The sequence below is a fragment of the Phyllostomus hastatus genome, unplaced genomic scaffold (assembly GCF_019186645.2).
Source record: "Phyllostomus hastatus isolate PE091 unplaced genomic scaffold, TTU_PhHast_1.1 phas_scaffold_1674, whole genome shotgun sequence".
Classification (NCBI taxonomy): Eukaryota; Metazoa; Chordata; class Mammalia; order Chiroptera; family Phyllostomidae; genus Phyllostomus; species Phyllostomus hastatus.
In genome coordinates this window covers 2,775,663-2,790,217 of record NW_025334011.1, presented here as the reverse complement: position 1 = coordinate 2,790,217, position 14,555 = coordinate 2,775,663, and the positions used below count along the sequence as shown (strand labels likewise).

General features: G+C 36.3%; 1 protein-coding gene across 5 annotated transcripts in view; it reads left to right on the top strand.

Moving 5' to 3' along the window:
- RASSF6 (Ras association domain family member 6) overlaps positions 1-14,555 on the top strand; it is a 66,993-nt gene that overhangs the window by 28,088 nt on the left and 24,350 nt on the right. For all 5 annotated transcript variants that reach the window (XM_045858154.1, XM_045858153.1, XM_045858157.1 and 2 more), the window contains 2 exons: positions 1,988-2,066; positions 6,103-6,239. In XM_045858154.1, coding sequence (XP_045714110.1) covers positions 1,988-2,066; positions 6,103-6,239 — 216 coding nt within the window. The remainder of the gene's footprint in view (positions 1-1,987; positions 2,067-6,102; positions 6,240-14,555) is intronic.

Genomic DNA, 14,555 nt, shown 5'->3' with positions numbered 1-14,555 from the left:
CAGCTCAGCATATCAGGAGCTACATCCCAAGAGAACCCAAAATTTCTGTATGCTGCTTTGGCACTCAATGATAAGAGCTCTAAAAATGTTTATGATCTTTACTGGTGCTATAATTTTTAGGAAGTATCCCATAGAAATGATTCCAAGGCACAAAAATCAGTGTGCTCATTGATATTTAGAACAGAAATATTTATTAACACTAAAATTTTAAAGTAACCCAGTTGGGACATAGAATGATAGCATACAAGAATTCTATAGAAATTTTTTAAAGGGGTGATTGTGTGGAGTGTGTATGCACATGAAATATGCACATGAAAAAATGACAAGGAAAAGTATTCAAATGGAAAAAGAATGTGATCACAAACATATAAAACTTAATATACATTAATTCTGTCAGTCAATATTCAGTATTTATTGAATAAGAAACCAGCAGGAGCAAGTCTCTATTCTAGGGACTGCAAAGACAGCAATGAATTTTTGGGGGGCAGACCCAAATCCCTGCCTTCGTGGGGCCAAGATTTTTATGGGAGAGAGAGACATATTGAGGATCAAGGAATTTCAGTGATTGATATATTTGGAAGTTTAATATCATGAGATTTCTCCCACATAAGTTCACGTACATTTTTTTAAAAAGGCTTTTCCTTTTTCATCAGTATGTTTTGTTGTTTTAGGAATAAAGATTTCTCTGATCACTTCACTCAGCCAGCATTTGCTGAGTTCTCACTATGTGTCTGACCTCCTTCAGGGCACTAGAAATAGACTGTGAACAAAACATACAGACATGCCTACTCTCAGGGAGGTACAGTCTAGCAGAGGATGAGGGGGGCAGAATATATAGAATATACAGAATAACTCTTGTTGTTGAAAATAGACAAATATTAAGACAATATTACAAAATATATATTCTTATAATACATAGAAATATAGATATATATATTGCAAGAATATAAGTAAAATATATACAAGGTTAAGTGGTGTTCAAGCAGCAGAAGCAAAGAAGATAAATGTTTGAAAAGGAAAACTTCTAGATTAGGAGGTCAAGAAGGACTCCTTGAGAAGATGACTTTTGAGTACATATTTTTAAAAAACAAACATGCTAACATTGTGATGGTTTGGGGGGAAGATCATTCCAGATAGAGGGATCAAGTACAGCAGCCCTGAGGTACCTGGGGTGTTCAAGGTACATCAAGGCATCCAGTAGTGGAGAGTAGTGAGTGAAGGAGAAAGAAGTAGGGAATGAGATTGAAGGTATAACAGCAGTGACAGTCACATCTGGCCTTTGAAGTTATTGGAAAGATGTTGGTATTAATAATGAGAAGTCTGAACAAAAGAGAGATATGATCAAGCATAAATTAAAATAACTCTTGTTGTTGAAAATAGACAAATGGGTACAGGGAGGCTTTTAGGAAACTTGCAATGATCCCGGTGAGACAATAGTTGGACCAACAGAATAGGTCAGATAAGCATTTTGGGCTGTGGTGGCACAGGGAAAAGGATGGAGGTGTGTCAGGAAACAGCAGTCCCCCACCCTCCCACCTCAGAGCCCACATGCCACAAAGGGGCAAATACTCAGGAGCAGTGACCCTTCCTGAACCTTTGCTCTGTCTCTGGTGGGAAGCATAATGCCAGCAAATCCTAGCTGCTCCGCTTAGGTTGGTTAAATGTTATAAAACAAAAAAGGAATGCAAAACCAAATCTCTATTTTACAGCCACCTTCTGCTATAGAACACTCTCCTCACCACTTTTGTCCTCAGTCATGTCCCTTCTTTGGCTATTTATTTTACAAATTAATACCTCTAACATTTATTTGGGTCCTAAGAAGCCTTCAGTCCTCAATGACCTACATCACATTAAAGCGACAGAATGGTAAGATCCCATTGAACCACTTCTTTCCACCTCACACCTTTATGACCTGGAAGCACCGTCATTGCCTTTCACCATTAAAAAGCCAAAGGCAGATTATAACTGAATGTAACTTTTTTTTTAGGGAACAACTTAATTCTTTATTGAAGACCTATAACATTTTTTATGAGAACCAGGAAAATCTGCATATTTCCTATGGACAGGTAAGTCTATCAAAGAAATGCAATACAATTGATTCACAGAAAAAAATCCCATAAAGGTACAGAGGGGTCAGGATGAGTTGGAATCCATAAGCTAACCACAAAAATGGTCTGTGAGAAACAGGTTAATCTTAAACTTGATCATAATTTTTTACGGTCCTGGGACATCCATGACTTCCTAAGCATTTTCTTGTGAATAAGAAAGTATTTTAAAATAACTTTAGTGACACATCTGCTTTCTATTTTAAAAACAGTGTATGAATATCTTTTAAACAGCAATTCTACCAGAAATCTATCATAATACTTTCTTATAAATGCACCAGAATGTAAACAGAAAGATTTTTCACAGTGATATCATATGTAATGAAAAAAAAATGAAGGTATGTTAAGTCTCCACCAGTGGAGAATTGCTCAGATCACTCATGACATATCTGTAACACAGTTTGATTTGGTTGTTAAAATGAGTGTGTACCGTGTCATAGTAAAAATGTTAAAGCAACAATTCAGGGAAGTCCTGACACTAGAAGCATTCTTAGGGATGCACCTGACAGGCTACTGCACACACTGGCCTTAGGTCTTCCTTCTCTCTTTCTCTTTCTCTCATTCATTCATTCATTCCTTTGAACGCCTCATTCTCCACAAGTCTCTCCACTCAGTCTTCTATTCTAATGCTGCTCACTTCCCATATTTATAATATCTTCTAGGTCCCAGGGAACATTATAATTTTCTAATATTCTGTTTTAAGTCAAATTGGATGGTAGAACATTGACTTTAGGCCACCACGTTTTGGCTTAAATCTGTAGCTGAGATGGAAGGATATTTACAAACCACTCTGTCATTTACTAATGAGCTTCAATAATTTAGTTCAATTGGATATGTCAGTTAGCTTTGCAAATATAATATACTGAAGAGTAACTAGTCCCTTTAAAAATAAATGGGCCAAATTTTAAATTATTTTAATATTGGCCTATATCTCAGATCTCTAATATCCACAATTAATAAAAATATAAAATTTAAGAAAATATAAAAATTTTAAGAAAATGCTGCTTTATATTTTCTTTTATAGTTTTCACAAAATTCATGGTGTTAGGAAGTGTGTTATCTTTAGGAACGTATTTGGATTTTGATGTTATAAACCTACAAGTTGAGGCAGGCCCTTTCCAAACCTGTGAATTAGTACTCAGTTCGCAATAGGAAAATCATATAATTTTAAAACAAAATCTCATGTCTCATATAATTTTTAAAAATTATATGAAGTAAAGTATACAGGGAGAATATTGGGTTTTTTAGTCTTTCCACCTTTACTCACCAGTCAACAAAGTTGGAATCCAGAATTTTCCAAATCTTCTTCCTGACTTACTATGATGTCAAAAGGGGCAGTCCACAGAGGATAACGTGTGGCTTTCTTAACCTCTGATTAACGAATTAAACAAATATTTATTGTCCACCAGGCACCAGACACTGCTCTGTAAGCTGGGGATACAGCATTAAAAAAACTAGATGAAATGTGCTGCCTTCATGCTGCTTACATTTTAGTAGACAGACAAGAAACAGAAGTAACATGTACTGTATCAGACAGTGATGGTGGCTGTGGAGAACTTCAAAGTGGAAGCAGGCTGCAGAATCTAAGTGAGAGGGGGAGGAGGAGCCTTTGACCAAAGACTCTGAAAGATGTGAGGGAGCAAACTTTGCAGAAGTCTGTGGGACTCACAGTTTGGCAGAAAGAACAGCCTGAATAAAGATTTTGAGCCTAAATAGCAGGAACCTTGTGAGAATGGGAATTAGTGAGTAGTGAAGGCAAAGAGAGAACTGAGAAGGGGAAGGCACGAAGGTGTGTAGAGTCTTGTGAAGACTTTAGCTTCTACTTGGAATAAGATGGGAAACCACTAGGGAGTTATGAGTAGAATAGTGACATTGTCTGAAAGGGTTCATTGTAAAGGATCTCTCAGGCTACTGGGAATATACAGAAGGTCAGGAGAAGGATGAGGCAGACCAGAAAGAAACTTGAAATAAACCAGGTTATCAATGACAATGGCATAGACCAGAATCATGGTAGTGGATGTGGTGAGTGTGGTCATATTAGGGATATATTTTTAAGATAGAGTTAATAGGATTTGCATTAAATGTTTAGTATTGAAAGAAAGATAAATGGTGATTGTAAAATTCTTGGCCTGAACAACTGGAAGGATGGGGGTGCTATTTACCAAGATGGGAAAGACTAGGAGAAGAAAGTATGGGAGAACTATCATGAGTTAGTTAGAAACAAATTAAGTTTGATGTCAAGTAGGCAGTATGACAACTGGATTTCAAGGGGAAGGTTTGGGCTGGAGATATAAAGTTGGCCGCTATTTGTTTAGAGATGGAATATAAGGATCCTTGAAATTACCAAGGATGTTTGTGTAGATATGGAAGAGAAGAGACCTGAAAATTGGGACAAGGCAATTATATAAGTGTAAGTAAGCCTTCAGGGATAATCAGTTAATCTACAAAGAGATGCTTTCTGAAATTAGAAAATATTCTCGTATTCTTTACATGATAGTTGGAGAATTTCTTTTTTTTTTCACTGTATTTTTATTGTTCACACTGTTACAGATGTCTCCATTTCCCCCTCTTTGCCCACCTCCACCCAGACGCCCCCCCTTCCCTCTGGCCATCACACACTGTTGCCTGTGTCCATGGGTCATGCACATATGTTCTTTGGCTAATCAAGCAAGAATTATATAATCTCAGATTGCAGTTACTCTTTGTTTGATGTAAGAGATTAATTGAATTCTCTTTAGGCAAAGACAGGATTTAATACATCAATAACTGAAATGTAGTATCTGCATCATGTACTGCCATTTCAAAGAACAAATTTTATTTGATTGTTAAAACAACCATTGGTAACCTGACTTCTCAGCAATCTGAAATATGAACTGAAAAGTGGGAAAAATCAAAACTTTGTTTCAAAAGTGGCTCTAAGGTAGGCTTTTCAGCTAAAAAGAATAATAGGTAATAACATTCTTTGAACAGGTATTAAATACCAGGTCCTATGATTTAGGGACTACTGTGATGTTCAGTCTTCTGAAGAAGCAACCCTGGTTTAAAGGTTTCAGCAGCTTGTCCAAGGTCACACAGCTAGGAAGTTGCAGAGCCAGAGTTTGAATACAAGACTGTCTGATTGCACAGTTTGGAGTTTTCATTACACTCTCGAATAAGAATTAAGACATTTATGTTTTATAATAATCAATTTTTCTTAATAACAGTAGTTATTGGATGGTTGGAATATGACTCTTTTTAGTTTCTATACTTTCCAAATTGCCTATAATGCTAACACATTACTTTAAAAACACAAAGACTTACATAAACATGAGAACAGTAGATTAGAAAATAAGTTCTATGGGAATGTGCTTTGGTATTTATATTTATAACCTCTAAATAAGTAAATATTCATAGATGTTCATTAATTTTTCTTTGTTTGCATGGAGTTTCCTTTTTTTATTATAATAGTTCCAACTCAGCAGACATCATTCAAATGTTACTGATGGTATTCAAAAAATCATTTCTGTTTTACATTGTACACTGTTTTCATTCATATACATTATTTCACTCATTCTGCATAAAAACTTTGTGAGTTAAAATTTTCCTGTTTAAAAGTAAAGAAAGAGCCACTAAATCTCTCAACAGTTCTGATTTCTAATTTAGTGCCATTTTTAATTCTACTTGAACTTTAAGTTAAACAGAATTAGAGAATTAAACTTCCACTTCATTGAAGAATCACAGAGTCCAGAAGGCATTTTAACATACTGTGCCCTCTGGGAGGCATGTCATCACCATTATGACTTGCTTTGCTGGTTATAGCTGTTTTCAAAAATTGCAAAGAATGTTTCAAAAACAAAATTATTTTGTAGATAGATAGAAAAGCCAAACAATCCCACTTGGAGATTTATGTTTTTATTTATTAAAATGTCTTACATATTTAATATCTATATCTTCAGTTAAAACATCTGTGTTCTATAAATAATACAAGAATGTTTGAGATGGTTGGTTTCTTCCCTAGACTGAAGATGATACACTAATTGTTGAAGGAATGTTGGACATTTGCTGGGGAGTAAAACGGCCTATACAGCTGAAAATACAAGATGAGAAACAAATCCCTTCTTTTACTATGAAGTCACCAGATGGCTTTTCCAAAATGTAAGCTCTCATTCACCTTTTGAATTCTTTAGATAATCTTCATATTTACTTTTATTGAATGCACTCTTAAAGGTGGGACCTCTACTAAATGCTTATTATATACAATCTCATGTAACCTTTCAGCAACCTTATGAAGCAGGTGTTCAGAAACCAGAACTCTAAGAGGTTAGGAAATTATACAAGATCTCCAATCACCATGTAGCAGAACTGGACTGAACTTCAGATCTACAGGCTCGAGAGCCTGTGCTCTTGACCTCTTTGCTATATTGCTTCTTTCCTGGAACACCGCACCTCTTCATTGGAAAAGAAAACATGTAAAGGCAAGAAAAAAAAGAGGATAAAATTTAAATTTCCCTTGGAACAAAGGGCTCTTCTGCTTTCTAAAAAGGAGACTTCATTATGGTCCCCTGATTGACCTGACCCTGTTCAATGAGGCATAGTAAAATGCATTTGAAGTGCAATAAATGCACATGATGGTTGTCTGTCTGGGTTTATGCAACTGTACCTTGAATAAATAAGTTGGGCTGATTTTTTTCATTACCTTTTTGCAATTCTTAGAAAAATCAATAAATATTCTCAGAAGGAATCATATTTTTTCTGTTTTTATCCCTCCCTTCCTCTCTTCCTTTTTTATAATTTTAATTTTTAATTACAGTATAGTTAGTATACAATATTATATTAGACTCAAATATACAACACAGTGATTTAACATTTATATATCTTACTATGTGAACACCACACTCAGTCTAGTAACTATCTGTCACCATGCAAACTTACAACACTATTATCGATTATATTTCTTTTCACCTTTTTCACCCATTCCTCTACCCTTCTCCCACCTGGCAGTTTGTTCTGTGTTTCTATGATTTTATTTTATTTTTTGCTTATCCATTTCTTTTAATGTTTTAAAATTCCACATATAGGTGAAATTATGCAACGTTTGTCTTTAACTATCTGAGTTATTTCACTTAGAATAAAACCCTTTAGATCCATCCACCCATGTTGTCATAAATGGAAAGATTTCATTTTTTTATCACTGAGTAATGTTCCACTGTGTGTGTATATGTATATTCTTTATTTCTCTATCAAAGGATAACTGGTTGCTTCTATATCTTGGCTACTGTAAATAATGTTGCTATGAACATAGAGGTACATATATCTTTTCAAATTAGTGTTCTCATTTTCTTAGAACAAACACCCAGAAGCAGAATTGCTGAGTTATATGGTAACTGTAAAACTCTTAGAAGAAAATATAGTGGTAAACTATTTGATATGATTCTGAGTAATACCATTTTGGATAATACCCCTCAAGCAAGGGAAACAAAAGCAAAAATAAACAGATGGGATTTCAAACTAAAATGCTTCTGCACAGTGAAGGGAATCATCAACAAAATGAAATGACAATTACAAAATGGAGAATATATTTGCAAATAATATATCTTATCAGGAATTACTATCCAAAGTATATAAGAAACTGATAACTCAATAACAAAAGGAAATAAACAATCTGACCAAAAAAATGGGCAGGGACATGAAGAAACATTTCTCCAAAGACATACAAATGGTCAAGAGACATTTGAAAATATCACTAATCATCAGAATGGCTGTTACCAAAAAGTCAACAAATAGGAAGTGCTGTGAGGATGTGGTAGAAGGGGAATACTTATGCAGCCATTATGGAAATAGAATGGATATTCCCTTAAAAAAAAAAAAGGAACTTAAAATAGATCTGCCATACAAGTTCCCATCCTCTTTAATCCTTGAAATTGCAACTCATCTCCCTTTTGTGTGCATGTGAAGGTCCTAAATCTTCACCTCATCTATTTTCCCTTCCATAAGTAGAAGGGCAAGAGTTATGGCAGAGAGGGTAGGGTGGAGAGAGAGCTGCCAGGACCATTTCCCCAATCCGATCTCTGGCCATAATCAAGAAAAACCAGGAATCACCTTAAAGGAAGTTCTGCTTTTCCTTGAAGAAAACACTGAAGTCCCCACTATGATTTGCACCTTGCTGATCTTTCTCAAACATGATGCTCCAGCAAGTCTGACCATTTTGTAATTTCCCATGCAGAGCATGCAGTTTCTCTACTTGGCTGACTCTGCCTGGCAATCTACCTGCTTCTCCACACCCCTTTGCCTCTCTTTTACCAATGCTTTAAGACTCAGGTCAGATAACGCATTCTCCAGATAGCTTTTTCTCACCCCTCAGTCTGTACTAGGTGCACTGACAACTTTTCTCTATCAGTTTCAGAGCATGCCATTAATTATATTGTAATGCGAGCCTCTCCTCCTCTAGCCTGCTAGCTCCTCCAGAATGAGGAGCATGCCCTATTCAATATCTTTGCTATCCTAGTGCTCAGCAGGGTGCTTGGCACAAAGAACAAACTCAAAATATAGTATCAAACAAAGCCCTCAGAAGCCTGGTGGTTAAATTACCTCTGCTCTGTTGTGAGAATTGTTTGTATATACACAACTTCTGACTAGTCTTTCTCTAAGCTAAGGACTGCCAATGGGTGAAGAGTCCAGGACTTAAGGAAGAGTGCAAGAGAAACAAAAGACTAGGCAGCCTGATGAAACCCTGCATCTCTCATCTTTGGGTACTATATGGCTGATGGGGTTGATGATTCTCAGTGAGCAGGAGCATCATTAAAAAGGAGAAATTACCCATGAGCCCCTCTTTTAGAGAACTGTACAAGATATGAATTTGGCAAAATTAGTTCTTATTCTTCATATTACCTAAGAACTCATTGCAAAGTTCTCTAAGCAGCCAGCTCATTTTGATGCATTTTAGTGATCTGATTCATGAAAACTTTTCTTAAAATTTTATTTTAATGATTGTTTAAGTACAGTTTTCTGCCTTTTACTCCCATTCCAGCCCACCCACCCATCCCTCCCAACTTCCCTCCCATTACCTCCCCTCCTAGATTTTCTCCATGTGTCCTTTAAATTTGTTCCTATAAACCTTTCCCATTCTCCCCTGAAATTCCCTCTTCTCTCCCCTCTGGTCACTGTCAGCCTGTCCTCTATTTCAGTGTCTTTGACTATATTTTGCTTCTTTCTTTGTTTTGTTGTTTAGGTTCCTGTTAAAGATGAGATTATATGGTATTTGTCTTTCACTGCCTTAGCATAATGCTTTCGCTTAGCATAATGCTTTCCAGCTCCATCCAAGCTGTTACAAAGGGTAGGAGCTCCTTTCTTTCTGCTGCATAGAATTCCATTGTGTAAATGTACCATAGTTTTTTGATCCATTCATTTACTGATGGGCATCTAGGTTGCTTCTAGCACTTAGCTATTGTAAATTGTGCTTCTATGAGCATTGGGGTGCAAAGGTTCTTTTGTATTGGTGTTTCAGGGTTCTTATGATATAGTCCCAGCAGGGGAATTGCTGGGTTAAAAGGCAGATCCATTTTTAGTTTTCTGAGGAAATTCCATACTGCTTTCCATAGTGGTTGTACCAGTCTGCAGTCCCACCAACAGTGCACTAGGGTCCCCTTTTCTCCACAACCTCTCCAACACTTGTTTTTTGTTGCTTTGTTTATGATGGCCATTCTGACTGGTGTAAAGTGGTATCTCATTGTGGTTTTAATTTGCATCTCCCTGATAGCTAGCAATATTGAGCATCTTTTCATGTGTCTCTGGATCCTCTGTATGTCCTGCTTGGAGAAGTGTCTGTTGAAGTTTTTTGCCCATTTTTTAATTGGGTTGCTTGTCTTCTTAGAGTGGAGTCATGTAAGTTCTTTATATATTTTGGAGATTAAACCCTTGTCTGAGGTATCATTGGCAAATATGTTTTCCTATACAGTTGGTTCTCTTATTATTTTGATGCTGTTTTCTTTAGCTGTGCAGAAGCTTTTTATTTTGGTGAAGTCCCATTTGTTTATTTTTTCCTTTATGTCCCTTGTGCTAGGGGGCATGTCAATAAAAATATTTCTGCATGAAATATCTGAGAATTTCCTACTTATGTTCTCCTCTAGGACTTTAATGGTGTCACGGTTTATATTTAAGTCTTTTATCCACCTTGAATTTATTTTTGTGTAAGGTATAAATTGGTGCTTGAGTTTCATTTTTTTTTTTTTGCATGTAGCTGTCCAGTTCTCCCAACACCATTTGTTGAAGAGGCTATTTTTACTCCATTTCATGTTGCTGCCCCCTTTGTCAAATATTAATTGACTGTAGAGACTTGGGTTTATTTCTGGGCTCTCTGTTCTGTTCCATTGGTCCATGTGCCTGTTTTTGTGCCAGTACCAGGCTGTTTTGATTACAGTGGCCTTGTAGTACAGTTTAGTGTCAGGTATTGTGATCCCTCCTACTTTACTCTTCTTTCTCAAAATTGCAGCAGCTATTCGGGGTCATTTATGGTTCCATATAAATATTCAAAGTGTTCTATGTCTGTGAAATAAGCCATTGGTACTTTAATAGATATTGCATTGAATGTATAAATTGCTTTGGGTATTATGAATATTTTGATGATACTAATTCTTCCAATCCATGAACACGGTATATGTTTCCATTTGTTTGTGTCTTCCTTGATTTCTTTCCTGAGTGTTATATAGTTTTCTGAATACAGGTCTTTTACCTCTTTGGTTAGGTTTATTCCTAGGTATTTTATTTTTTCTTTTTGCTATTTCAAATGTGATTTTTTCTTGATTTCTGCTTCTTCTGTTTCATTGTTGGTGTACAGAAATGCCTTTGATTTCTGGATATTGACTTTGTATCCCACTGTTTTGCCATATTCACTTATTAGGTCAATCAGCTTTTTGCCTGAATCTATAGGATTTTCTATGCACATCATCATGTCATCTGCAAACAGTGACAGTTTTCTTTCCTCCTTTCTGATTTGGATCCCTTTTATTTCTTTTTCTTGTCTGATTGCTGTGGCTAAAACTTCCAGTACTATATTGAATAGAAGTGGTGAAACTGGACAGCCTTGTCTTGTTCCTGATCTTAGTGGAAAAGATTTTAATTTTTGGTCATTGAGTATGATGTTGGCTGAAGGTCTCTCATATATGGCCTTTATTATGTTGAGGAATGCTCCCTCTATTCCCACTTTGCCGAGTGTTTTTATCATAAACGGGTGCTGTACCTTATCAAATGCTTTTTCTGCATCTATTGATATGATTATGTGATTTTTGTCTTTGCTTTTCTTTATGTGATGTATTACATTTACTGATTCGTGAATATTGTACCAACCTTGCATCCCTGGAATGAATCCCACTTGGTCATGGTGTATGATCTTTTTAATATATTGTTGGATGCAGTTTGCCAGTATTTTGTTGAGGATTTTAGTGTCAATGTTCATCAGTGATATTGACCTGAAGTTTTCTTTCTTTGTTGTGTCTTTATCTGGTTTTAGAATTAGGATGATGTTGGCCTAATAAAAAGAATTTGGGAGTCTTCCATCTTTTTGGATTTTTTGGAATAGTCTGTGAAGGATAGGGGTTAGCTCTTCCTTAAATGCTTTGTAGAATTCTCCTGTGGGATCATCTGGTTCAGGGCTTTTGTGTGTGGGGAGATTTTTTTATTACTGCTTCAATTTCTTTTGCTGTTATTGGTCTGTGCAGGCTTTCTGCTTCTTTTTCATTGAGTTTTGGAAGATTATATTTTTCTAAAAATTTGTCTATTTCACCTAGGTTTTCAAATTTCTTGGCATACAGTTCTTCGTAGTAATTTCTTACAGTCCTTTGTATTTCTGTGGCATCAGTTGTAATCTCTCCTCTTTCATTTCTGACTGTGTTTATTTGGGTCTTCTCTCTTTTTTTCTTGATAAGTCTGCTTAAAGGCTTGTCAATTTTGTTTATCTTTTCAAAGAACCAGCTCTTGGATTCATTGATCCTTAGAATTCTGATTTTAGTCTCTATGTCATTTAATTCTGCTCTGATCTTGGTTATTTCCTTCCTTCTACTTGCTCTGGGCTGTCTTTGTTGTTGTTCCTTGAGTTCTTGTAGACATAGGGTTAGGTTGTTTGTTTGAAATATTTCTATCTTTTTTAGGTAGGCCTGCATCACTATGAACTTACCTCTCAGGATTGCCTTGGCTGTGTCCCATAAGTTTTGGGTTGTGTGAGTTCATTTTCATTTGTTTCCAGAAACCTTTTGATTTCTTCCCTAATTTCATTCTTGACCCATTCATTGTTTAATAGCATGCCATTTAATCTCCATGATTTTTAGTGTTTTGGGTTTTTTTCCTTGGGGTTGATTTCTAGCTTCAGTCCCTTGTGATCCAAGAAAATGCTTGGTATGATTTCAATTTTCTTGAAATTGTTGAGGCTTGTTTTGTGTCCTATCATGTGGTCTGTCTTTGAAAATGTTCCATGTGCATTTGAAAAGAATTGTATTTAGCTTCTTTGGGATGGAGGGCTCTGTATATATCAGTTAAGTCCATTTCATCTAGGGTATTGTTCAATGCCACGATATCTTTGTTGATATTTTGTTTGGAAGATCTGTCCATTTTTGACAGTGGGGTGTTAAAATCCCCCACTATAATTGTGTTGCTGTCAGTATCTTTCTTGAAGTTCTCTAAGATTTTCTTTATGTATTTGGGTGCTCCTATATTGGGTGCATATATATTTACAATATTTAGGTCTTCTTGATTGATTCTTCCCTTGAGTATTATGAAGTGACCTTCTGGGTCACTTTTTATGGCACTTTTTTGGAAGTCTATTTTGTCTGATATGAGTATTGCTACCCCGGCTTTTTTTCCTGTCCATTTGCTTGGAAAATTTGTTTCCAGCCCTTCACTTTCAGTCTGTGCAGGTTTTTTATCCTGGGGTGAGTCTCTTGTATGCAGCATATGTGTGGGTCATGTTTTCTTATCCATTCAGCTATTCTATGTCTTTTGATGGGAGCATTTAATCCATTTACATTTAAGGTTATTATTGATAGGTACTTATTCATTGTCATTTATGTACTTGTATTCCTCTCTCTCTCTCTCTTCCTTCCTTTCCTTAAAGCAGTCCCTTCAGCATCTCTTGCAGAGCTGATTTGGTGGAGGTGTATTCTTTCAGACTTCTTTTGTCTGGGAAGCTTCTTATTTGGCCTTCTATCTTGATTGAGAGCCTTGCTGGGTAAAGTAGCCTTGGTTGCAAGCCTCTGGTTCTCATTACTTGGAATATTTCTTGCCATTCTCTTCTGGCTTGGAGTGTTTCCATTGAGAAGTCAGCTATTAGCCTTATTGGGGCTCCCTTGTATGTTACTTCCTGTTTCTCCCTTGCTGCCTTTAAGATTCTCTCTTTGTCTTGAAATTTTGCCATTTTAATTATGATGTGTCTTGAGGTGGGCCTCTTTGGGTTCCTCTTGATTGGGATTCTCTGTGTTTCCTGGATTTGTGTGACTTTTTCTCTCATCAAATTAGGGAAGTTTTCCATCATTACTTTTTCAAATAAGTTTTCTATCCCTTGCTGTTCTTCTTCTCCTTCTGATATCCCTATTATACAGATATGATTACATTTCATATTGTCTTGCATTTCTCTTAATCCCTCTTCATTCTTTCTGAGCCTCTTTTCTTTTTCTTGCTCTTTCTGGGTGTTTTTTTCTACTTTGTCCTCCAGCTCACTGATCCGATCTTCTGCTTCATCGATCCTGCTTTTGATTCCTTCTACTGTGTTCTTCAGTTCAGAAATTGTATTCTTCATTTCCTCTTGGCCCTTGTTGATAGTTTCTATTTCCTTTTTCATGTTGATATAGTTGGCAGTGAGTTCATTGTAGCTTCCCTGTAGTTTCTGGTAGCTCATTGTGAGCTCATTGAGCTTCCTGATAATCATTGTTTTGAACTCAATATCTGATAGTTAAGTTGACTCTATTTCATTTAGCATTCTTTCTGAGGCTTCCTCCTTTCCCTTCATTTGGGGATTGTTTTTGTGTCTTTTCATTGTTTGTGAGACTCTTCTTGTTAGCCTCTGTTTCTTAAATTGATTTGTTCTGGTTCCCTGTGATTATGGTGTGAACTTCTGTGGTAGAATACCTGTGAGGTTCAGTAGTACAGTCTCCTTTGGGTATCCTGGTGTTCACAGCTTCCCCCTACTCTTTTTTGTGATCAGTTGGAGGAGTAAGGCAAAATGGTTTAAGACAGCAAGACAGTATTCTACAATAGCAGCCAGTAGCAGCCAGTAGAGAAGAGATGGGAGATTCTTTGGCTACATATAGTGTTAACCGTGATCTTCCACCCCACTAGCCATGTTTTAGAAAGGATGGAAAGAAGATAAGACTCTTATTGGGGACAAAAGGATTGTTAGTTGGATCTAGAAAGCTGTGAGGCTGTGGGAGGTCAGATTCTGAGGTAGGGTGGGAATAAAGAATAGTAAATAAGAGTAGTGTGTAAAAC